Genomic DNA, 24123 nt, shown 5'->3' with positions numbered 1-24123 from the left:
TCTTGTGCCGCCCTGTCGGTTTACATGGGCGACTGCCGTGATGTTGTCCGATTGGATCAGTACCGGCTGGTTTTGAAGCAGAGGTCTTGCCTGACTTAGGGCATTGTAAATGGCCCTCAGTTCCAGAATATTTATGTGTAGGGACGACTCCTGACTTGACCAAAGTCCTTGGAAATTTATTTATTTTTTTTCCCTGTGTGACTGCCCCCCAGCCTCGAAGGCTGGCATCCGTCATCACCAGAACCCAGTCCTGTATGCCGAATCTGCGGCCCTCTAGAAGATGAGCACTCTGCAGCCACCACAGCAGAGACACCCTGGTCCTTGGAGACAGGGTTATCAGCCGATGCATCTGAAGATGCGATCCCGTCCAAGAGGTCCCACTGAAAAGTTCTTGCATGGAACCTGTCGAATGGAACTGCTTCGTAGGAAGCTACCATTTTTTCCAGGACTCGCGTGCAGTGATGCACCGACACCTGTTTTGGTTTCAGGGGGCCTCTGACTAGAGATGCCAGCTCCTTGGCTTTCTCCTGCGGGAGAAACACTTTTTTCTGTTCTGTGTCCAGAACCATCCCCAGGAACAGTAGATGCGTCGTAGGAACCAGCTGCGACTTTGGAATATTCAGAATCCAGCCGTGCTGTTGTAGCACTTCCCGAGATAGTGCAACTCTGACCAACAACTGCTCCCTGGACCTCGCCTTTATAAGGAAATTGTCAAAGTACTGGATAATTCTTTCGGCCATTACCTTGGTAAATACCCTCGGTGATGGGGACAGACCAACGGCAACGTCTGGAATTGGTAATGACAATTCTGTACCACAATATTGAGGTACTCCTGGTGAGGAGGGTAAATAGGGACATGCAGGTAAGCATCCTTGATGTCCAGTGATACCCTGAAATCCTCCAGGCTTGCAATAATCGCCCTGAGCGATTCCATTTTGAACTTGAATCTTCGTATATAAGTGTTCAAGGATTTCAATTTTAGAATGGGTCTCACCGAACCGTCTGGTTTCGGTACCACAACATTTTTGGAATAGTAACCCCGGCCTTGTTGAAGGAGGGGTACCTTGATTTCACCTGCTGGAAGTACAGCTTGTGAATTGCCGCCAGTACTAACTCCCTATATCCGAGGGCAGCAGGCAAGGCTGATGTGAGGTAACGGCGAGGGGGAGTCGCCTCGAACTCCAGCTTGTATCCCTGTGATACTACTTGCAGAACCCAGTGATTCACCTGTGGGCAAGCCCACTGGTCCCTGAAGTTCCCGAGACGCGCCCCCCACCGCACCTGTCTGTGGAGCCCCAGCGTCATGCTGTGGACTCAGAGGAAGCGGGGGAAGATTTTTGATCCTGGGAACTGGCTGTCTGTGCAGCTTTTTCCTTCTTCCCTTGTGCAGAAAGGAAGCGCCTTTGGCCCCCTTGCTTTTCTGAAGCCGAAAGGACTGTACCCCATAATACAGTGCTTTCTTAGGGTGTGAGGAAACCTGAGGTAGAAATTTTTTTGCTGTTGCTGTGGATACAAGGTCCCAGAGACCATCCCCAAACAATTCCTCACCCTTATAAGGCATAATCTCCATGTGCCTTTTAAAGTCAACATCACCTGTCCACTGCCGGGTCTCTAATACCCTCCTGGCAGAATGGACCTTGCATTAATTCTGGACGCCAGCCGGCAAATATCCCTCTGTGCATCCCTCATATATAAGACTACGTCTTTAATATGCTCTATGTTAGCACCATATTCTCCCTGTCTAGGGTATTAATATTATCTGACAGGGTATCAGACCCTGCTGCAGCAGCACTATACATGCTGAGGCAATTGCAGGTCTCAGTATAATACCTGAGTGTGTATATACAGACTTCAGGATAGCCTCCTGCTTTTTATCAGCAGGCTCCTTCAAAGTGGCCGTATTCTAAGACGGCAGTGCCACCTTTTATGACAAACGTGTGAGCGCCTTATCCACCCTAAGGGATATCTCCCAACGTGACCTATCCTCTGGCGGGAAAGGGTACGCCAGCAGTAATTTTTTTGAAATTACCAGTTTCTTATCGGGGGAACCCACGCTTCTTCACACACTTCATTCACTCATCTGATGGGGGAACAAAACACCGGCTGCTTTTTCTCCCCAAACATAAAAACCCTTTTATGTGGTACTTGGGTTAATGTCAGAAATGTGTAACACAATTTTTATTGCCGAGATCATGCAACGGATGTTCCTAGTGGATTGTGTATATGTCTCAACCTCGTCGACACTGGAGTCAGACTCCGTGTCGACATCTGTGTCTGCCATCTGAGGTAACGGGCGTTTTTTGAGCCCCTGATGGCCTTTGAGACGCCTGGGCAGGCACGGGCTGAGAAGCCGGCTGTCCCACAGCTGTTACGTCATCCAGCCTTTTATGTAAGGAGTTGACACTGTAGGTTAATACCTTCCACCTATCCATCCACTCTGGTGTCGGCCCCACAGGGGGCGACATCCCATTTATCGGCATCTGCTCCGCCTCCACATAAGCCTCCTCATCAAACATGTCGACACAGCAGTACCGACACACCGCATACACACAGGGAATGCTCTGACTGAGGACAGGACCCCACACAGCCCTTTGGGGAGACAGAGAGATTATGCCAGCACACACCAGAGCGCTATATAATGTAGGGATAAACACTATCACTGAGTGAATTTTCCCCAATAGCTGCTTGTATAAACAATATTGCGCCTAAATTTAGTGCCCCCCCTCTCTTTTTAACCCTTTGAGCCTGAAAATTACAGGGGAGAGCCTGGGGAGCTGTCTTCCAGCTACACTGTGAAGAGAAAATGGCGCCAGTGTGCCGTGGGAGATAGCTCCGCCCCTTTTTCGCGGACTTTTCTCCCGCTTTTTTATGGATTCTGGCAGGGGTAATTATCACATATATAGCCTCTGGGGCTATATATTGTGATTATTTTGCCAGCCAAGGTGTTTTTATTGCTGCTCAGGGCGCCCCCCCGCTACCTTGGTGAAGACTGAAGTCTTCTGCCGCCGATTTTCCGGACCATCTTCATGCTTCTGGCTCTGTAAGGGGGACGGCGGCGCGGCTCCGGGAACGAACACCAAGGACGGGTCCTGCGGTCGATCCCTCTGGAGCTAATGGTGTCCAGTAGCCTAAGAAGCCCAAGCTAGCTGCAAGCAGGTAGGTTCGCTTCTTCTCCCCTTAGTCCCTCGTTGCAGTGAGCCTGTTGCCAGCAGGTCTCACTGTAAAATAAAAAACCTAACATATACTTTCTTTCTAGGAGCTCAGGAGAGCCCCTAGTGTGCATCCAGCTCGGCCGGGCACAGAAATCTAACTGAGGTCTGGAGGAGGGGCATAGAGGGAGGAGCCAGTGCACACCAGATAGTACCTAATCTTTCTTTTAGAGTGCCCAGTCTCCTGCGGAGCCCGTCTATTCCCCATGGTCCTTACGGAGTTCCCAGCATCCACTAGGACGTCAGAGAAACCAGTGAAAGAAAAACAAAACATATGGCTAACTTCGCACCCTTCAGAAACGCTAGGTCTCATTCAGAGGTTGACCTCAATTTTAACACAAATGGGTGATGTTTTTTTTTGTTATGTTTTGTTTTGTTTTGTTTTACTGAGCATGTACTGGAGCTGCAGCACACTTTTCTAGTGACAGTGCTGACTGACAGGATGCTGCCATTTAGGTGTTGATCAGGGGCGGTGACAGGGAGCGTTTGACAAAAGAGTGTCTTTCTATGCAAGTTAACAGGACTCCACAGTGGAGTGCACTGAAAAACATCTATGTATTTGCCCGTATGCTGAACTTGCATTTCTGCAGTCGAACCAACCCTATTCGTGCGTTTTATTTTACTTAACCATCATCAGTGCAAACTGAAAACCGCTGTGATTACACATACGCACAACTCCACATAGCATGCAATTCCATAGACACGCTCTTTCCTTGTCTATGTGTGGAGGCCCCATTACCACTTAGGCACTCTGCATCACTTCCAGTTGCATATGTTCACTTCCAGAGCGTGTGCAGTGCAGAAACATGCAAGAAATGTCTGCAAAACTAGCATTCATGCAACTTTGTATCAGTATGTAATGGAAATAGAAAAACATGGACATTGTGCCTAATTCAGACCTGATCACAGCAGCAAATTTGTTAGCTAATGGGCAAAACAATTGGGGTCATTCCAAGTTGATCGCACGTAGCAACTTTTTGCTGCCCGTGCGATCAACTAGACGCCGCCTATTGGGGAGTGTATTTCTGCATAGCAGGGCAGTGAACGCTTGTGCAGCCCTGCTATGCAAAACAAGTTTCCTGTAAAAGAAGACCAAGGTAAGAGTTACTTGCCTTGTGCGATCGTTCCAGCGAAGCAGGTCCCGGAACTGATGTCAGACATCCGCCCTCCAAACGCCTGGACACGCCTGCATTTCACTCACCACTCCCCGAAAATGGTGAGTTGCTGCCAGGATCCGCCTTCCTCCTGTTAATCTTAATGCGCATGCGTAGTTCCGACCCGATCGCACGGCTGCGCAGAAGCGCAGCATGCGGTCGGGTCGGAATGACCCACTAAGTGCAGTGCGTGTGGGGCAGATATAACAGTTGCACAGAGAATTAGATTTGGGTGGGGTGTGTTCAAACTGAAATCTAAATTGCAGTGTAAAAATAAAGCAGCCAGTATTTACCCTGCACAGAAACAATATAACCCACCCAAATCTAACTCTCTCTGCACATGTAATATCTGCCACACCTGCAGTGCACATGGGAGGTAATTCAGAGTGGATCGCAGCAGCAAATTTGTTAGCAGTTGGGCAAAACCTTGGGAGTCATTCCGAGTTGATCGCACGTAGCAACTTTTTGCTGCCCATGCGATCAACTAGATGCCGCCTATGGAGGAGTGTATTTTAGTATAGCAAGGCTGCGATCGCTTGTGCAGCCCAGCTATGCTAAAAAAGTTTTGTGTAAAAGAAGACTAGCCTTGCAGTTACTTACCCTGTGCGATGAATCCAGCAAAGAAGGTCCAGTAATTGACGTCAGACATCCGCCCTCCAAACGCTTCGACACGCCTGCGTTCGGATCTCCACGCCTGGAAAACGATGAGTAGACGCCCTGATCCGCCTTCCGCCTGTCAATCTTCTTGCGGTTCGCCCTGTGACCGCTTTCTTCGTTCCCGGCGTCATTGCCCAGCGACGGTCGGGCATGCACAGAACTGACCCGTTCACACCGCTGTAAAGAACGGCAGCGTGCGAACGGGCCGGAATGACCCCCCTTGTGCACTGCAGGTGTGGCAGATATAACATTTGCAGAGAGAGTTAGATTTGGGTGGGTTATTTTGTTTCTGTGCAGGGTAAATACTGTCTGCTTTATTTTATACTGCAATTTAGATTTCAGCTTGAACACACTCCACCCGAATCTAACTCTCTCTGCACATGTTATATCTGCCACCACCTCCCCCCCCCCCATCCCCCCTGCAGTACACATGGGCCCTCATTCCGAGTCGTTCGCTCTGTATTTTTCATCGCATCGCAGTGAAATTTCGCTTAGTACGCATGCGCAATATTCGCACTGCGACTGCGCCAAGTAATTTTACAATGGAGATAGTATTTTTACTCACGGCTTTTTCATCGCTCCGGCGATCGTAGTGTGATTGACAGGAAATGGGTGTTACTGGGCGGAAACAGGCCGTTTTATGGGCGTGCGGGAAAAAACGCTACCGTTTCCGGAAAAAACGCAGGAGTGGCCGGGGAAACGGGGGAGTGTCTGGGCGAACGCTGGGTGTGTTTGTGACGTCAAACCAGGAACGACAAGCACTGAACTGATCGCAGATGCCGAGTAAGTGTGGAGCTACTCTGAAACTGCTAAGTAGTTTGTAATCGCAATATTGCGAATACATCGTTCGCAATTTTAAGATGCTAAGATACACTCCCAGTAGGCGGCGGCTTAGCGTGAGCAACTCTGCTAAAATCGCCTTGCGAGCGATCAACTCGGAATGAGGGCCATGGTTTTGCCCATTAGCTAACAAATTTGCAGCTACGATCAGGTCTGAATTATGCCCATTGTGTGATCCTATATATGATTGCTAGAAAGATTATCCACTGTGTATAAGGAGGTCTGTGCAAATTCATGCCTGCGCGAGTGCATGTACTCATTTACACATCTTGACAATGGGCTGCCTACTCTGTCCATTGTTCATGCACATAAACAATATATTTGTCTTGCTAAATGTTATTAAATACAATTTTTCTATAAACAGATGTGTCATCATACACCAAATCTCAATATGCCATATGGCGCGAAACACCAAGCGAGACTGAGCCACATTAGACGGTGTAGCATAGCAAATTTTTCTTCAAAGTTTGCATCTTACTCGCAACATACAGGGTAGATGCAGCAAAGCACCGCTTACAGTGTACTAAGGGCCTAATTCAGACCTGATCGTAGCCCTGCAAAATTTTGCAGGACTACGATCAGGCACACAGACATGCGGGGGAAACGCCCACAAAACGCTGTGTCGCCCCCTCCCGCCCAGCAACTGCCTCTGTCTGTCAATCAGGCAGAGGCGATCGCTAGACAACGACAGCCGTCGGCTGTCAGCCATGCGCCGACGCACTGTGGCGCCGGCGCTTGCGCACTTCTGACCTGATCGCTGCGCTGTGATGAACGGCAGAGTGCGATCAGGTCAGAATGACCCCCTAAAGACAATGGGGTGCAATTTTAACTGCACAGGATTTAGCTTTAAACACATATAAAGATGCAGATGAAGCACAACAGAAGTTGGTGTGAAAAAAGTTGCGGACACTGCACTGTGATACTTCATGATTTAGAGTCATTTGCACACAGATGTACGAATGTCACACATCAAGTTGATTAGTGCAATCTAGCAAAGTAGTTTTGTCACAACGAGTTGTTATTTTTTTATTTTTATAAGAGGCATAATTATAGCGGCCGAGTTGACATGGACCTGATGCGCTCAGAGGCGCTGTTTGGTGTGACTGTGACAAAGGTCCATACATCTGTAGGAAGCTTTCACAGAGCACACATTCAAGTTAGAAAAATAAATATATTTACAGACACTTACCAACAATACTAGTTTCATTAGGTCTCTCCATGTTTTATCTACAGTTGAGAAGCGCCTGCCTTCTTCAGGCATTTGAGCCATTATATCTGGGGAACTAAATATGGGCTCCAAGTACAACCACGTTGCTTGCACCTTTAGCCACTCATCTAGGATCTCCTGCAGCAGCAGTAATTTTCCTTCCCATTCTCTGAAAAGAAAACACTTTCAATTAATTGTTTTCAAACCTTTCAAACAAATAATAAGATTTTACTTACCGATAAATCTATTTCTCGTAGTCCGTAGTGGATGCTGGGGACTCCGTCAGGACCATGCGGATTAGCGGCTCCGCAGGAGACAGGGCACAAAAATAAAGCTTTAGGATCAGGTGGTGTGCACTGGCTCCTCCCCCTATGACCCTCCTCCAAGCCTCAGTTAGGATACTGTGCCCGGACGAGCGTACACAATAAGGAAGGATTTTGAATCCCGGGTAAGACTCATACCAGTCACACCAATCACACCGTACAACTTGTGATCTGAACCCAGTTAACAGTATGACAAACGTAGGAGCCTCTGAACAGACGGCTCACAACAATAACAACCCGATTTTTTTGAACAATAACTATGTACAAGTATTGCAGACAATCCGCACTTGGGATGGGCGCCCAGCATCCACTACGGACTACGAGAAATAGATTTATCGGTAAGTAAAATCTTATTTTCTCTGACGTCCTAGTGGATGCTGGGGACTCCGTCAGGACCATGGGGATTATACCAAAGCTCCCAAACGGGCGGGAGAGTGCGGATGACTCTGCAGCACCGAATGAGAGAACTCCAGGTCCTCTTTAGCCAGGGTATCAAATTTGTAGAATTTTACAAACGTGTTCTCCCCCGACCACGTAGCTGCTCGGCAGAGTTGTAATGCCGAGACCCCTCGGGCAGCCGCCCAGGATGAGCCCACCTTCCTTGTGGAATGGGCCTTGACAGATTTAGGCTGTGGCAGGCCTGCCACAGAATGTGCAAGTTGAATTGTGCTACAAATCCAACGAGCAATCGTCTGCTTAGAAGCAGGAGCACCCAACTTGTTGGGTGCATACAGTATAAACAGCGAGTCAGATTTTCTGACTCCAGCCGTCCTTGAAATATATATTTTCAATGCCCTGACAACGTCCAGCAACTTGGAATCCTCCAAATCGCTAGTAGCCGCAGGCACCACAATAGGCTGGTTCAGGTGAAACGCTGACACCACCTTAGGCAGAAACTGAGGACGCGTCCGCAGTTCTGCCCTGTCCGAATGGAAAATCAGATATGGGCTTTTATACGATAAAGCCGCCAATTCTGACACTCTCCTGGCTGAAGCCAGGGCCAGTAGCATGGTTACTTTCCATGTAAGATATTTCAAATCCACCGATTTGAGTGGCTCAAACCAATGGGATTTGAGAAAATCCAAAACTACATTAAGGTCCCACGGAGCCACTGGGGGCACAACCGGGGGCTGTATATGTAGTACACCTTTTACAAAAGTCTGGACTTCAGGAACTGAAGCCAATTCTTTCTGGAAGAAAATCGACAGGGCCGAAATTTGAACCTTAATGGACCCCAATTTGAGGCCCATAGACAATCCTGTTTGCAGGAAATGTAGGAATCGACCCAATTGAAATTCCTCCGTGGGGGCCTTCCTGGCCTCACACCACGCAACATATTTTCTCCAAATGCGGTGATAATGTTGTGCAGTCACCTCCTTCCTGGCTTTTACCAGTGTAGGAATGACCTCTTCCGGAATGCCTTTTTCCCTTAGAATTCGGCGTTCAACCGCCATGCCGTCAAACGCAGCCGCGGTAAGTCTTGGAATAGACACGGTCCCTGCTGAAGCAGGTCCCATCTTAGAGGTAGAGGCCACGGATCTTCCGTGAGCATCTCCTGAAGTTCCGGATACCAAGTTCTTCTTGGCCAATCCGGAGCCACGAGTATCGTTCTTACTCCCCTTTGCCGTATAATTCTCAGTACTTTTGGTATGAGAGGCAGAGGAGGAAACACATACACTGACTGGAACACCCACGGTGTTACCAGAGCGTCCACAGCTATTGCCTGAGGGTCTCTTGACCTGGCGCAATACCTGTCCAGTTTTTTGTTGAGGCGAGACGCCATCATATCCACCTTTGGTTTTTCCCAACGGTTCACAATCATGTGGAAGACTTCTGGATGAAGTCCCCACTCTCCCGGGTGTAGATCGTGTCTGCTGAGTGTCAAAGTCAGAAAAATATTCCCATACACACTGCCATATTTGCACCGCACACTGGTCCGCGCTGCGCATGCGTACGCTCTCCCGTGAAGGCGCATACCCGCAATAGCGTGCACCCGCGGGCGCACGGTATGCGTATTTACGGTAGAGTTTATGTAGTCGTAGCGTGCGACTCATTCGTTACATATTTTCACAATTAATGTAGTTTGTAGATCATGGTCCCTTTGATAGATTCTGAAAGTTTGGTTAATATAGAATGTCCCTGAGCTGAGGAATCCCTCTTTGTATCGTAGGAAGGGTCTAACAGGAGTCATGCAGTAGTGTTTGGTACCCATCGGAAGAGTATTTAAATAGCAATATTCCGGTGTTGGTTTGGAGCGTATTAATCGCTCGTGCGAATAGTTATGGACATAAGAAGTTTATGTCCATTTCTACTATTTACTCATACTCAGGTATGCGGCGGGAAACCTAGTTCCCCACCCACCTGAGCTGTTTGAAATCGTCACAGCCCACCTGTATGAATCAACCTATGACCTTTTGTTATGATGCAGGGCCGAATTCCGACGTCCAATGGACAATGGGATTGTAGGGACTGTAGGATTGCATTGTGTGTGGGGCATAAATAGGCAGGCCGACCACATCCAGCTCTCACTCTTCAACGGTTCTCATTGCTGAAAATCGGGTGCTGGATGTCCAGGCGCATGCGATCGTTTACCCTTGTGCGTAAGTTTCTCTCCGTAATCATTGTCTTTCTGTGAGCCATTTCTCTCATATATCTCTCTCTCTCTCTCTCTCTCTTCTCCTTCTCTCGTATCTCCCATTGACTAGTATTGTATTGTATTGTATTAGATCAGCATAGTATTGTATTGTATTTCTTGTATAGTTATTTGGTTAGGAAGTCTCTGTTATATTGTAGTGTATCATTTGTACTGTGATTCTTTTTGCAAGTATAATAGTTATAATACAGATAATAGGCTTTGGACCCTAAACCAGTATCTGTGTATTTTCTCATAGTTTTAAGTGTTCACTTGAGCGTCGGTGACGCTCAAGCAGCTTTGTAGTTAGTCAGGTTACACAAGGTTGCACTTACACCCTGTATTCACATTAAGGTATTCTGTGTATTTCATTAATAATAGGGTTAGACATAAAGGTATAGCGTTGTGAGCGTCTGCGCCGCTGGTGATCTCCTCGTGGTCTCGAGCGTCCGCTACGCCATAGCGAATCATTACGTTAGTCATAGCCAACAGAGTGCTTGTCTGTGATCTCTGGGCCGTGAGCGAACGTGACGCTTGAGCGTCTCGCCTACGGCTGAGCGATCGTTACGCAACTTGCGTACCCTTACGGTACTTCTTAAGTAAACAGCGTACAGTGTTCTTAGACCTCATAAAGGGTTGTATATACGATAAATATTTAGCTTTATCAATTGGCGGCTCGTCCTGTCCTTCACATATCTGCACTAGGTAGATCAGCAGACATTATCCCTCAGCAAAGGGCGGGAGGTTGTCTCGTAGTGCTGACGGGATAAGCGTCTGCTTCGCTTAGATAACGAGTGCTGAAGGAATCCGGGAACCGGAGGTAAGAACAAAATGCTTGTGTTTTTTTTAAAACTGTTTATTTTTCTTCTGTCTTGCGTATATACGCACGCATACATATATATATCTGCACTTCTTTTCCATCTGTGTATTTCATTTGTCGTATATCACCATCCTGTCTGCCAGTTTTTATAGTTGATAGAAAAGTGCTAAAAGAGACTTGCTGTTATTTCATAGTTTAAGAATAGAGGTAATAGTTAAAAGTGTAGACAAACACACAGGTTTGCCTGGGAGATAAGGCAAAGCCAGTGGGGTACGCGGTAGATGATCAGGGATCGTTTACATTGATAAAAGTATATTGTGTTACGGTGGATCTTTGTTTTGCGTACACGTGTCTCTAACAAAGACTAGCGTACGCAATCCAAAGGCCGACGCACGCAGCGTTCATTACGCAACGTAGCGTCTGGTTACGCCCACGTAGCTCAAGTCACGATAAGTTGATTTTTAACGCAACGTGATAAGTAACGCACAGCGGTAAATAGCGCAACAGGCGGTAAATAACGCAAGTCTATTTTTGGAAATCCAAAAAATTTAAATTAACAGATCCTGCTCCTAATTGGTAACACAGCTGGGCTGAAGAAAATTTTCTGCGCAGAAATAGAAATAGAAACAAAAGTGTACATGTGATGAGTGAGTGTTTTTACAATTTTTAAAGGTTGAACCACAAGAAAAGTCGAGTACTCGTGAGGTACATGCGTGTAAGTGACGTGCACGGTGGCTAGGGAGGCATCTCTGGTTAAATACAATTTTGAGCATTAGAGTATAGCAGACCAGGAGGTCATACTGTAACAAGACCAGGAGGTCATACTGTAACAAGACCAGGAGGTCATACTGTAACAAGACCAGGAGGTCATAACAGACCAGGAGGTCCAGGTACAGCCGACAAGGAAGTCCGCTATACAGTTCACAGGCACAACACCGAAAAGGGTTGGTGCAACACCCATATAGGCCATATAAGCTCTGGCTGAAGGAATTCGCAGTCGTAAGTTTCGATTCCATTGGTCTTTCCGTACATAAGCTTAGTTGTTTGTGTACTGAACGACTGGACCGCACGTAAGTGTGTGCAGTAGTTAGTAATCTGACCTAATACCATTAGAGTAAAGGGGTCACAAACGCTATCTGTACACTCTAACGTGATTTGTGTAATTTTTTTATTTTAAGGGAAGTTCGCTGCTCACTCAGGAACTATCCAGCAACCAATAGTTACTGGAAAGAGTAAGTGTTCTTCGGATAACCCTCACAGGTTCCAGTAAATAGAGGTTCAGGTCGCAGGGGCCCTAGGTCGAGTACGCCAGCACCATATCGGTGTGATCAGGTCGTATAGGTCGGCGTGGGCGAGTGAGTGGGGTACTCGGTAAACCGCCACCGTCAGCCTATTGTTGGCATTTGGTTTTTCGTAAAGGGTTGGCTAAATAAAGCAACACTTTCGAACTATGGGGGCCACTTGTTCAGGTAGGGGGCGATCAACCTCGGTTCGGGTTGATTCAGTGGTCCGGCCAATTGGGTCGGCCAGGTATATCATGTGTGAGAAATATGGAAGTCACACAGAAACTTTATGTGATGAATGGGAGAGAATGACTGTGCATGACGGGGAGAAATTCCCAAGAATAGGGAGCTTCAGCTCAGAAGTGTTACAAAATCTAAGGAGGAGGATATGTCTCATAAAATCAACAAAGAGACGAATTCAGCATTATGATTATTTACAGTTGTGGCAACAGGAAGGTGAGATACAGAGAGGTTTGGCTCAGGCGGCGGGATCTGGCACTAACAGAAAATTAATTGCCACGGCCCCGCCGCCACCATATATATCAGGAGAGAAGTTGATTACGGAGAAAGACGCACTAAGGTGTAACACAAAATCACTTAGTAACTGTGTAAATGTTAATGATAATGTTAACTCATTAACCCATGCAAGTATTAACCCGTGCAAGTTGTACCCTGTTTTGAACTTTCCTCAGGAGTGTGATCAAGAGGACGAATCGGCAACGATTTCAGCGCTCTCTCTAGCAGCCACCATAGCAGAGACCACAGTAGGCACAGCTCCACCCACGAGATTAGTAAAGGTCCCTAGCGGAGGGATAGGTGAGGTCGTATCAACTGGTAAGTACGGCACCATGCATTATGCTGAAACTATTTCACCACAGCCTGTAGAATCTACACAGAATGAGGTTGTTAGAATCACACCTGTTAGAGTAATAGCAGTACCAAATGGGAAAACAGACGCATCAGGAGCCACTCCCATTAGGAACATCGCCATGTACACTCCATTTTCCCGAATGGAATTAAGGACCATAGTGTCTGAATTTCCTGACCCTAGAAAAGACTTAGTTGCCAGTCAAAAATACATCAGAGACTTAGGTAACACTGTAGAGCCCAACAACAAAGACTGGCAGATATTACTGAGAGCGTGTTTACCCTCAAATGTCGACGCAACTCAATTTTTAGCTGATTGCGGACTAGATCATGATGTACCTCTTACAGATGTGTACAACCAAGATAATGTGAAAAGAATAAACTTGCAGCTAAAAGAGTATTTCCCAGCAGTAGCTAAATGGAATAAGATATTCTCCATTAAACAGAAGGAGTCAGAGACAGCTGCAGAGTATTTTCACAGAGCGTTATTAGAAATGGCAAAATACACAGGTATAGAGGACATTAAAACAGACACAAACCATCGGGAAGTAGCAGTATCGGTACTGATGGATGGTTTAAAAGAGTCATTGAAGACTAGGGTACAGACCACGCAACCTTGTTGGCGAGGTCTGTCTGTGGCTACTTTGAGAGAGGCTGCTATTGATCACGACAGAAACATCACTAGACACAGGGAACAACAAGGTGACAAATTAATGTCAGTAAGTATACAGGCTCTGACCACAAGGCAGCCTTTGTTTGTATCACCAAATCCTGTGGGTAAGTCAAGTATGGTTACTTGTTATTCTTGTCACAAACAGGGACACATGGCACGAGATTGTAGAGTAAAGAATCCACGAAACTCATACCAAACCCCTAGACAACGACACGACACACGACATTGGGAGCAAGGTCCGCAGAAACGGAGTTATGAGCCACATACAGGGGAAACAAAAAGATATCCCCCAAACAGAGACTGGCATGCCTCTGGTAGTTCCCAACTATCTCCCTCACAAGTAGTTGCTGCCAGCGGGATTCAGGGAGGTCACCATACCCAATAGGGGTGTGGCCATACCTGTAATCTGCAGCCAGTAAAATTAATTGCCAACCTTGAAAGTGAACCCGAGGTCGCAATCAATGTAGCTGGTAAAACGTTAAACTTTCTTGTAGACACAGGGGCGGCCAAGTCAGTGATAAATTCGACAGTGGGCATGAGAACCACTGGTAGGACAATTCCAGCCATGGGAGTAACAGGAGTAGTCCAGCACTACCCTGTTAGCAAACCAGCCGAGATTACAATAGGGCCTTTGCATACCAAGCATTCCTTTTTGCTGGCTGCATCGGCACCAACCAATCTCCTGGGAAGAGACTTACTGTGTAAAATGGGGTGCGTCATTTATTGTACTCCTGAAGGTGTATTCTTGGACATACCTGAGAAACACGCTCAGGAAGTGCGAGACATGTTAGACTCCCCATCAAAATTAATGTCACATACCATTATGACAAATAGGAATCCATCCCAAATAGAAGAGATGACATCCCAGATACCAGAGTCACTTTGGACAAAAGACGGACAGGACACTGGATTAATGGCAAACGTAGCTCCAGTAGTGGTACAAGTAAAAGATGGTAGGATAGCTCCAAAAATCCCACAATATCCTCTGAAGCCAGAGGTGGAGTTAGGAGTTTACCCAGTAATAGAGCGCTTGCTACAACAGGGCATTCTAGTAAGAACGTCCAGCACTGCCAATAGTCCCATCTTCCCTGTTAAGAAGAGTGGGGGGAGGGGTTACAGGCTAGTGCAGGATCTAAGGGGGATTAACAAAATAGTTGAGAGTCAGTTCCCCGTAGTGCCAAATCCAGCTGTCATCCTAATGCAAATCCCTCCCACTGCCAAATTTTTCACTGTTATTGACCTCTGCTCCGCTTTCTTTTCGGTACCTCTGCACCCTGACAGCCAATATTTGTTTGCATTCACATACAGAGGAGTCCAATACACATGGACTCGGTTGCCCCAAGGTTTCATAGATAGTCCAAGTATATTTTCTCAGGCTTTGCATGATTGTTTACAGTCTTTCCAACCAGACAGTGGATCAGTATTGATACAGTATGTGGACGATTTATTACTGTGTTCAGATTCACTGGAAGCATCTCTGAAGGATACGAAACAGCTCCTGTTTCATCTTTCAGACACCGGACACAAGGTGTCCAAAGACAAGTTGCAATTATGCCAAACTAAGGTAAAATATTTGGGACACTGTCTAACACAAGGACTGAGACACCTGACCGCTGATAGAATCCAAGCAATTAGAGACATGACACTGCCACAAACCCAGCAACAGATCAGGACGTTTTTAGGAATGTGTGGGTATTGCCGTAATTGGATCCCAGGGTTTTCCATATTGGCGTTACCTTTGCAGGAAATGGTCTCCTCAAACAAACCTGATAGAATCTCGCATACAGACGAATCCGAAACAGCATTTGAGAGACTCAAACAGTGCCTAACGCAGGCGCCAGCACTAGGTATGCCAGACTATGGGAAACCCTTTGAACTATACGGAACAGAAAGTGCTGGTTGCGCAGCAGGTGTACTAACCCAAAAACACGGTGATGCCAGCAGGCCAGTTGCATACTACAGCGCTCAGCTAGACACGGTAGCGCGATCCCTCCCCACATGCTTGCGAAGCGTTGCTGCGATAGCATTGCTAGTGACAAAAAGCGAAGACGTCGTGCTAGGCCACAACCTCACAATCCATACGCCACATGCAGTATCAGCCTTATTGAATTCTGCCCAAACCAGACACGTCTCATCAGCGAGGTTTACAAGATGGGAATTGGCACTAATGGCCCCCGTAAACATCACCATAAGGAGATGCAGTGCATTAAATCCTGCAACATATCTCCCAGGTGTGCCTGGTCAGGCACAAAGGGTGGAAGGTGAGAGTGCTGGGGAAGGAGGATTCAATACAAAGGAAGATACACATGATTGTATGGAATATTTGACCCAAAATTTTACCGCAAGGCCTGACATCAGTGACAACCCACTGGAAGATGCAGAACTCACGTTCTACACGGACGGTAGTTGTCACAGACAGTCAGACTCGGGAGACTTGTGTACTGGATACGCAGTCGTAGATGACCAAGACACCATAGAAGCGGAACCGCTAGGCCCACCTCACTCAGCCCAGGTTGCTGAACTGGTCGCCCTAACCAGAGCATGTGAATTGGCTAAGGGTAAGTCAGCCAATATCTACACCGATTCTAGATACGCATTCGGGGTAGTTCATGATTTCGGAGCCCTATGGCGTCTCAGAAACTTCATGACGGCCGCTGGTACACCGGTAGCGCATGCAACCCACATAAAAAGGCTTCTAACAGCGATACAGGAACCCGACAGAGTGGCTGTTATCAAATGTAAAGCACATACATATAGCCAAGACCCGGTATCACTTGGTAACAGCCGAGCAGACGAAGCTGCTAAGTTAGCAGCTGCTACCCCCATACAGACAGACACCACACAACTGATGGTATTTAATATCATCAACACACAGAAGTTGTGTGAGATGCAGAATTTGTGTTCCACACAGGAAAAGGCAGTCTGGAAGGCAAAGGGATATGGCCAGGAGTCCTCAGGGCTCTGGACGGATGGACATGGTAAACCAGTGGCCCCCAGGACATACCTTCCATGTCTGGCTGAAGCAGCTCACGGGCTGACTCATCTAGGCAAGGAGGGGATGTGCAAATTGGTAAGAGCATACTGGTGCGCCCCAGGATTCTCCTCTCATGCGGGTAAAAGAGCAATGTCATGCCTTACCTGTCTGAGAAAGAATATTGGAAAAGCAATACCTACAGAACCATCCCATATCCCACCTGCCGGCGGCCCTTTCCAGGTAATACAAATTGACTTCATTCAATTACCCCCATGTCGAAATTTGAAATATGTACTTGTTTGTATAGATGTTTTCTCGAATTGGGTCGAAGCATTTCCAACAGCTACAAATACCGCTATGTTTACAGCTAAGAAAATTGTGCAGGAATTTGTATGTAGATATGGTATCCCTAGAATCATTGAAAGTGATAGGGGTACCCATTTTACCGGTGATGTCTTTCAAGGAATGTGTAAATTAATGGGTATTGATAGCAAGCTGCACACTCCGTACCGTCCACAGGCGAGTGCGAAGGTCGAAAGAGTGAACAGCACTATTAAAAATAAATTGAGTAAAGTGATGGCAGAGACAGGATTGACATGGCCAGAAGCTTTACCCATTGTATTGTACAGTATCAGAACCACTCCCAGGTCCCCTCTTAATCTGTCCCCTTTTGAAATCTTGTTTGGTCGACAACCGCATGTCATGATTAACCCTCAGGATGATTTGAAATGTAACAATGAAGTAACTGTAAAGTACTTGATTAACATGAGTAAACAGTTGAGGAATCAAAATGATAATCTGAAGTTGGTGATTCCTGACTTACCAGATAGTAATTGTCATGACATTGAACCTGGGGATTATGTAATGATACGAAATTTTCTACGCTCAGGTTGTCTTATTGATAGATGGGAAGGACCATACCAGGTCTTATTGACTAGCACCACAGCATTGAAGGTTGCTGAGAGAGAGACTTGGGTCCATTCATCCCACTGCAAAAAGGTTGCTGATCCAGAGAAGTCCCGTGATAAGGAACAGACGGTAGAGGTTGTATCACTGGAGTGTCTGTTCCAGGAGGACTGAGGCGGCACCTGAGCCTTGAAGACCGAAAGCAGTTGTTGACCCCCTTCTCCCTTTTATTGTTTTCTCCACTTCCTATCCCCCTCTCCCTTAAAAAATTCTTTTTCCCCCTTCTCATTCTTCTCTATTTCCTCCTCAAAGATGGACTTGCCCCAAGAGACTGTGATCCGGATTTTGATGTTAACCATGATGTTGACCAGAGCAGTCTGTTCCGGCGAGAGTACCATAGAGGTCGAGAGAGGTTCTGGAATGGGTTCCGATTATGATGATGGAGGCGCAGTTTTCCAAGATCAACCAAGCCAACAAGCAAAGGCGAGTATCAGAAAACGATCCGATAGAAGAAATTGTGATGGATTGTTAGCTGAAGAAAACTGTATCTGTAGGCTCTGTGACAATTTGATTGAGGATGGGTGCATAAAGAAATGCCAATCCAGTTTTAATATCCATATGGACCGGCATCCATTGAGTGACTATCACTCCTTAGTGGGTAACGTATTAAACCAAACAGATTGTTGGGTATGCTCTCAAGTACCTCAGGGTCATAGCAAATCAGGGCTAGTGCCATTTCCTTTAACGTTAGGGGAGGTACTTGAGTTAAATGGTGGGAGACCGGTGGACCGGAGGTTTAACATCTCCAGCCCTCCTAGTTTGAAGCTCCACCAATACCATGTGGATAGGTCCCTCTTATGTTTTAATATCTCCAATCCCCGTAAGCCGGGAAATTGGGAAGTGTCATGGAGCAACCTTACCATGACCTTTTCACACAGAGCAGATAGAATGCCTACAGATACAGAGCTTGTACGCCACATAGCCAGTAGAGGAAAATCTTTCCGGTATCGATATACCTTAGGAAATAGGATTACTAGAGTTGGAGAAGTATCACCAGGATACTGTGCACATATCGTACAAACCGATACGTGCATTAAGCAGATGGAAGAATTAGGGTCAGGAGAATTCACCTGGAAGGTGTGTAATATGGTAATGTCCTTCTCTGTCCCATATGTTCTCCCCGATGATGCATATTTCATATGCGGGAGAAAGGCGTACAAGTGGCTTGCCCCAAACTCTGAAGGATTGTGTTATTTTGGAAAAGTATTGCCTGAAGTGATGACTGTTACACATGACAAAATGAAGGACATACACCGTGGTGCCCAAGCTCCTTATACTCACACTCATTACGAGCACCGAGTTAAAAGACAACTGTCAGAAAGGTTAGAGCATCCGGCCTCTGATCTTATCCATGAATCCACCGGGATTCAGGTTCTGGTAGCGTTAGATTTCACTCGCACCGCTCGAGGAGTGATGAATTATAGATACATTTCCGCACTCGCCAATTTGTTAGATAATATCACTGAAATGTATGATGACACATTCAGATACACTGGAAGAGAACTTCAAGCTTATAAAACAGAACTAGTTCAGCATAGGATGGTTCTTAATTATCTTACAGCAGTAACAGGCGGATATTGTGTTACATTGGCAACACAGTACGGCATAAAGTGTTGCACGTATATCACCAATAGCACCGAGGATCCGGTAGAGGTCATAGACCAAAAGATGGACGATATTCTCCAATTGAAGTGGGAATTTCGTCGAAAACACAATCTCACCCTTGCTGCTGTAGGTAATGAGCTGACTGGTTGGGTGTCATGGTTGAACCCGCGAAATTGGTTCTCCGGTTTAGGAGACTGGGCTCAAGGAGTCATAATGGATGTTGGAAAGTTCCTCCTATGTATCTTAGGTGTTATTATATCTATTGGATTGATATTTAGATGCGGGCAGGCTTTAATGAGGTGCAAACAAAGTACAAAAGTGATGAGCTTGAGGAGTGAGGAAACTGTAATCAACCTGGATTTGATTTATGACCCAATGATAGAAACCAGGATGTGATGAAAAATGCGATTATACGGTCCGTTTCTTTCACCTGTTTTTCTGCTTTTCTCCAAGATACAAAGACCCCCTTGGACGAGGAAGTTGACGAGACGCTATACAGACAATAGACAAGCACCAAAGATGAAGTTTTGACCACTTGAGAAATGGACATTTGATGAACTTTGCCATGGATCCCCAGTTTCCCTAGTATTTTTAAACTCACGCTAGCCCAACATTTTCTTTGTAAATCTGATGGCACTGACAAAGCTATTTGCTCATGCCCAAGGAGCAATACAGCGCAAAGAAGACGACTCTCAACAGATACCGAACAAAACTTCGACGACAGATGTACATTTACCTGACATATAATATCATTGCATTTTCCATAAGTGTTCTTCATCTTTATCTCTACAACCCTCAGGTAATGACACACATAGTCGATAGGGAATACAGGCACAGATATCAGCAACCACATACTTCCCCCATTCATGTATCATCAACTAAAATGTGCATCCCCATTTTGTTACAACTGAAAGCCGAAATGAGCTCGGTAAAGTTTGACAGCCCATCCACAGACCTGTACCACGGGATAAGAAGGAATTCAAATGTATACTTCGCAATACCTCGAAGCTTGATTTACCACACGTACGGCACGATGATACATGACCCTCCAAACATGGACTCATACACACATGCTTCTGCTTTCTCACTAGGTCATACCCTCTTCACACCTACTCCTCTCTCCTCCCTCACCCAACCATGGAAATGAATTAACCCCTGACATATATTTTTCTCCTTTTGAAATGTTTTCAGGAGGTGGCAGTTATTATTGACTGCCAAAGGGTGGACTGTCAAAGTCAGAAAAATATTCCCATACACACTGCCATATTTGCACCGCACACTGGTCCGCGCTGCGCATGCGTACGCTCTCCCGTGAAGGCGCATACCCGCAATAGCGTGCACCCGCGGGCGCACGGTATGCGTATTTACGGTAGAGTTTATGTAGTCGTAGCGTGCGACTCATTCGTTACATATTTTCACAATTAATGTAGTTTGTAGATCATGGTCCCTTTGATAGATTCTGAAAGTTTGGTTAATATAGAATGTCCCTGAGCTGAGGAATCCCTCTTTGTATCGTAGGAAGGGTCTAACAGGAGTCATGCAGTAGTGTTTGGTACCCATCGGAAGAGTATTTAAATAGCAATATTCCGGTGTTGGTTTGGAGCGTATTAATCGCTCGTGCGAATAGTTATGGACATAAGAAGTTTATGTCCATTTCTACTATTTACTCATACTCAGGTATGCGGCGGGAAACCTAGTTCCCCACCCACCTGAGCTGTTTGAAATCGTCACAGCCCACCTGTATGAATCAACCTATGACCTTTTGTTATGATGCAGGGCCGAATTCCGACGTCCAATGGACAATGGGATTGTAGGGACTGTAGGATTGCATTGTGTGTGGGGCATAAATAGGCAGGCCGACCACATCCAGCTCTCACTCTTCAACGGTTCTCATTGCTGAAAATCGGGTGCTGGATGTCCAGGCGCATGCGATCGTTTACCCTTGTGCGTAAGTTTCTCTCCGTAATCATTGTCTTTCTGTGAGCCATTTCTCTCATATATATCTCTCTCTCTCTCTCTCTCTCTTCTCCTTCTCTCGTATCTCCCATTGACTAGTATTGTATTGTATTAGATCAGCATAGTATTGTATTGTATTTCTTGTATAGTTATTTGGTTAGGAAGTCTCTGTTATATTGTAGTGTATCATTTGTACTGTGATTCTTTTTGCAAGTATAATAGTTATAATACAGATAATAGGCTTTGGACCCTAAACCAGTATCTGTGTATTTTCTCATAGTTTTAAGTGTTCACTTGAGCGTCGGTGACGCTCAAGCAGCTTTGTAGTTAGTCAGGTTACACAAGGTTGCACTTACACCCTGTATTCACATTAAGGTATTCTGTGTATTTCATTAATAATAGGGTTAGACATAAAGGTATAGCGTTGTGAGCGTCTGCGCCGCTGGTGATCTCCTCGTGGTCTCGAGCGTCCGCTACGCCATAGCGAATCATTACGTTAGTCATAGCCAACAGAGTGCTTGTCTGTGATCTCTGGGCCGTGAGCGAACGTGACGCTTGAGCGTCTCGCCTACGGCTGAGCGATCGTTACGCAACTTGCGTACCCTTACGGTACTTCTTAAGTAAACAGCGTACAGTGTTCTTAGACCTCATAAAGGGTTGTATATACGATAAATATTTAGCTTTATCATGAGGAAGTCTGCTTCCCAGTTGTCCACTCCCGGAATGAACACTGCTGACAGTGCTATCACATGATCTTCCGCCCAGCGAAGAATCCTTGCAGCTTCTGCCATTGCTCTCCTGCTTCTTGTGCCGCCCTGTCTGTTTACGTGGGCGACTGCCGTGATGTTGTCCGACTGGATCAACACCGGCTGACCCTGAAGCAGGGGTTTTGCCAGGCTTAGAGCATTGTAAATCGCTCTTAGCTCCAGTATATTTATGTGAAGAGACATCTCCAGGCTTGACCATACTCCCTGGAAGTTTCTTCCCTGTGTGACCGCTCCCCAGCCTCTCAGACTGGCATCCGTGGTCACCAGGACCCAGTCCTGTATGCCGAATCTGCGGCCCTCTAACAGATGAGCACTCTGCAACCACCACAGAAGAGACACCCTTGTCCGTGGCGATAAGGTTATCCGCTGATGCATCTGCAGATGCGATCCGGACCATTTGTCCAGCAGATCCCACTGAAAAGTTCGTGCGTGGAATCTGCCGAATGGAATCGCTTCGTAAGAAGCCACCATCTTTCCCAGGACTCTTGTGCATTGATGCACAGACACTTTCCCTGGTTTTAGGAGGTTCCTGACAAGTTCGGATAACTCCCTGGCTTTCTCCTCCGGAAGAAACACCTTTTTCTGAACCGTGTCCAGAATCATTCCCAGGAACAGCAGACGTGTCGTCGGGGTCAATTGAGATTTTGGAAAATTCAGAATCCACCCGTGCTGTTGCAGCACTACTTGGGTTAGTGCTACTACGTCCCCCAGCTGTTCCCTGGACCTTGCCCTTATCAGGAGATCGTCCAAGTAAGGGATAATTAATACGCCTTTTCTTCGCAGAAGAAACATCATTTCGGCCATTACCTTGGTAAAGACCCGAGGTGCCGTGGACAATCCAAACGGCAGCGTCTGAAACTGATAATGACAGTTTTGCACCACGAACCTGAGGTACCCTTGATGTGAAGGGCAAATTGGGACATGCAGGTAAGCATCCTTGATGTCCAGGGACACCATAAAGTCCCCTTCTTCCAGATTCGCTATCACTGCTCTGAGTGACTCCATCTTGAACTTGAATTTTTGTATGTACAGGTTCAAAGATTTCAGATTTAGAATAGGTCTTACCGAGCCGTCCGGCTTCGGTACCACAAATAGTGTGGAATAATACCCCTTTCCCTGTTGTAGGAGGGGTACCTTGACTATCACCTGCTGAGAATACAGCTTGTGAATGGCTTCCAATACCGTCGCCCTGTCTGAGGGAGACGTTGGCAGAGCAGACTTTAGGAACCGGCGAGGGGGAGACTTCTCGAATTCCAACCTGTAACCCTGAGATACTAACTGCAGGATCCAGGGGTCCACCTGTGAGTGAGCCCACTGTGCGCTGAAATTCTTGAGTCGACCCCCCACCGCCCCTGAGTCCGCTTGTAAAGCCCCAACGTCATGCTGAGGGCTTTGCAGAAGCCGGGGGGGGCTTCTGCTCCTGGGAAGAAGCTGCTTGGTGCACTCTCTTACCCTTTCCTTTGCCTCGGGGCAAATATGACTGTCCTTTCGCCCGCTTGTTCCTATAGGAACGAAAGGACTGCGGCTGAAAAGATGGTGTCTTTTTCTGTTGGGAGGGGACCTGAGGTAAAAAGGTGGATTTCCCGGCTGTTGCCGTGGCCACCAAATCCGATAGACCGACCCCAAATAATTCCTCCCCCTTATACGGCAATACTTCCATATGCCGTTTGGAATCCGCATCACCTGACCATTGTCGCGTCCATAAACTTCTTCTGGCAGATATGGACATCGCACTTACTCTCGATGCCAGAGTGCAAATATCCCTCTGAGCATCTCGCATATAAAGAAAAGCATCCTTTAATTGCTCTAAAGTCAATAAAATACTGTCCCTATCTAGGGTATCAATATTTTCAGTCAGGGAATCCGACCAAACCACCCCAGCACTGCACATCCATGCAGAGGCGATGGCTGGTCGCAGTATAACACCAGTATGAGTGTATATACTTTTCAGGGTAGTTTCCAGCCTCCTATCCGCTGGATCCTTGAGGGCGGCCGTTTCAGGAGACGGTAACGCCACTTGTTTTGATAAGCGTGTGAGCGCCTTATCCACCCTAGGGGGTGTTTCCCAGCGCGCCCTAACCTCTGGCGGGAAAGGATATAATGCCAATAACTTCTTTGAAATTAGCAGTTTTCTATCGGGGTTAACCCACGCTTCATCACACACTTCATTCAATTCGTCTGATTCAGGAA

At 46.6% G+C, this 24123-nt stretch overlaps 1 protein-coding gene across 1 annotated transcript in view; it reads right to left on the bottom strand.

Moving 5' to 3' along the window:
- Positions 1-24123, bottom strand: part of DNAH7 (dynein axonemal heavy chain 7) — a 1092938-nt gene that overhangs the window by 684605 nt on the left and 384210 nt on the right. Inside the window, exon 18 of the mRNA XM_063934143.1 lies at positions 7050-7236. Within this exon, the coding sequence (XP_063790213.1) occupies positions 7050-7236 (187 nt within the window). The remainder of the gene's footprint in view (positions 1-7049; positions 7237-24123) is intronic.

This window comes from Pseudophryne corroboree, chromosome 7, assembly GCF_028390025.1.
Source record: "Pseudophryne corroboree isolate aPseCor3 chromosome 7, aPseCor3.hap2, whole genome shotgun sequence".
Taxonomy (NCBI): domain Eukaryota; kingdom Metazoa; phylum Chordata; class Amphibia; order Anura; family Myobatrachidae; genus Pseudophryne; species Pseudophryne corroboree.
Note: the sequence above shows the minus strand (reverse complement) of the source record. Positions and strands in the feature narration are given on the sequence as shown.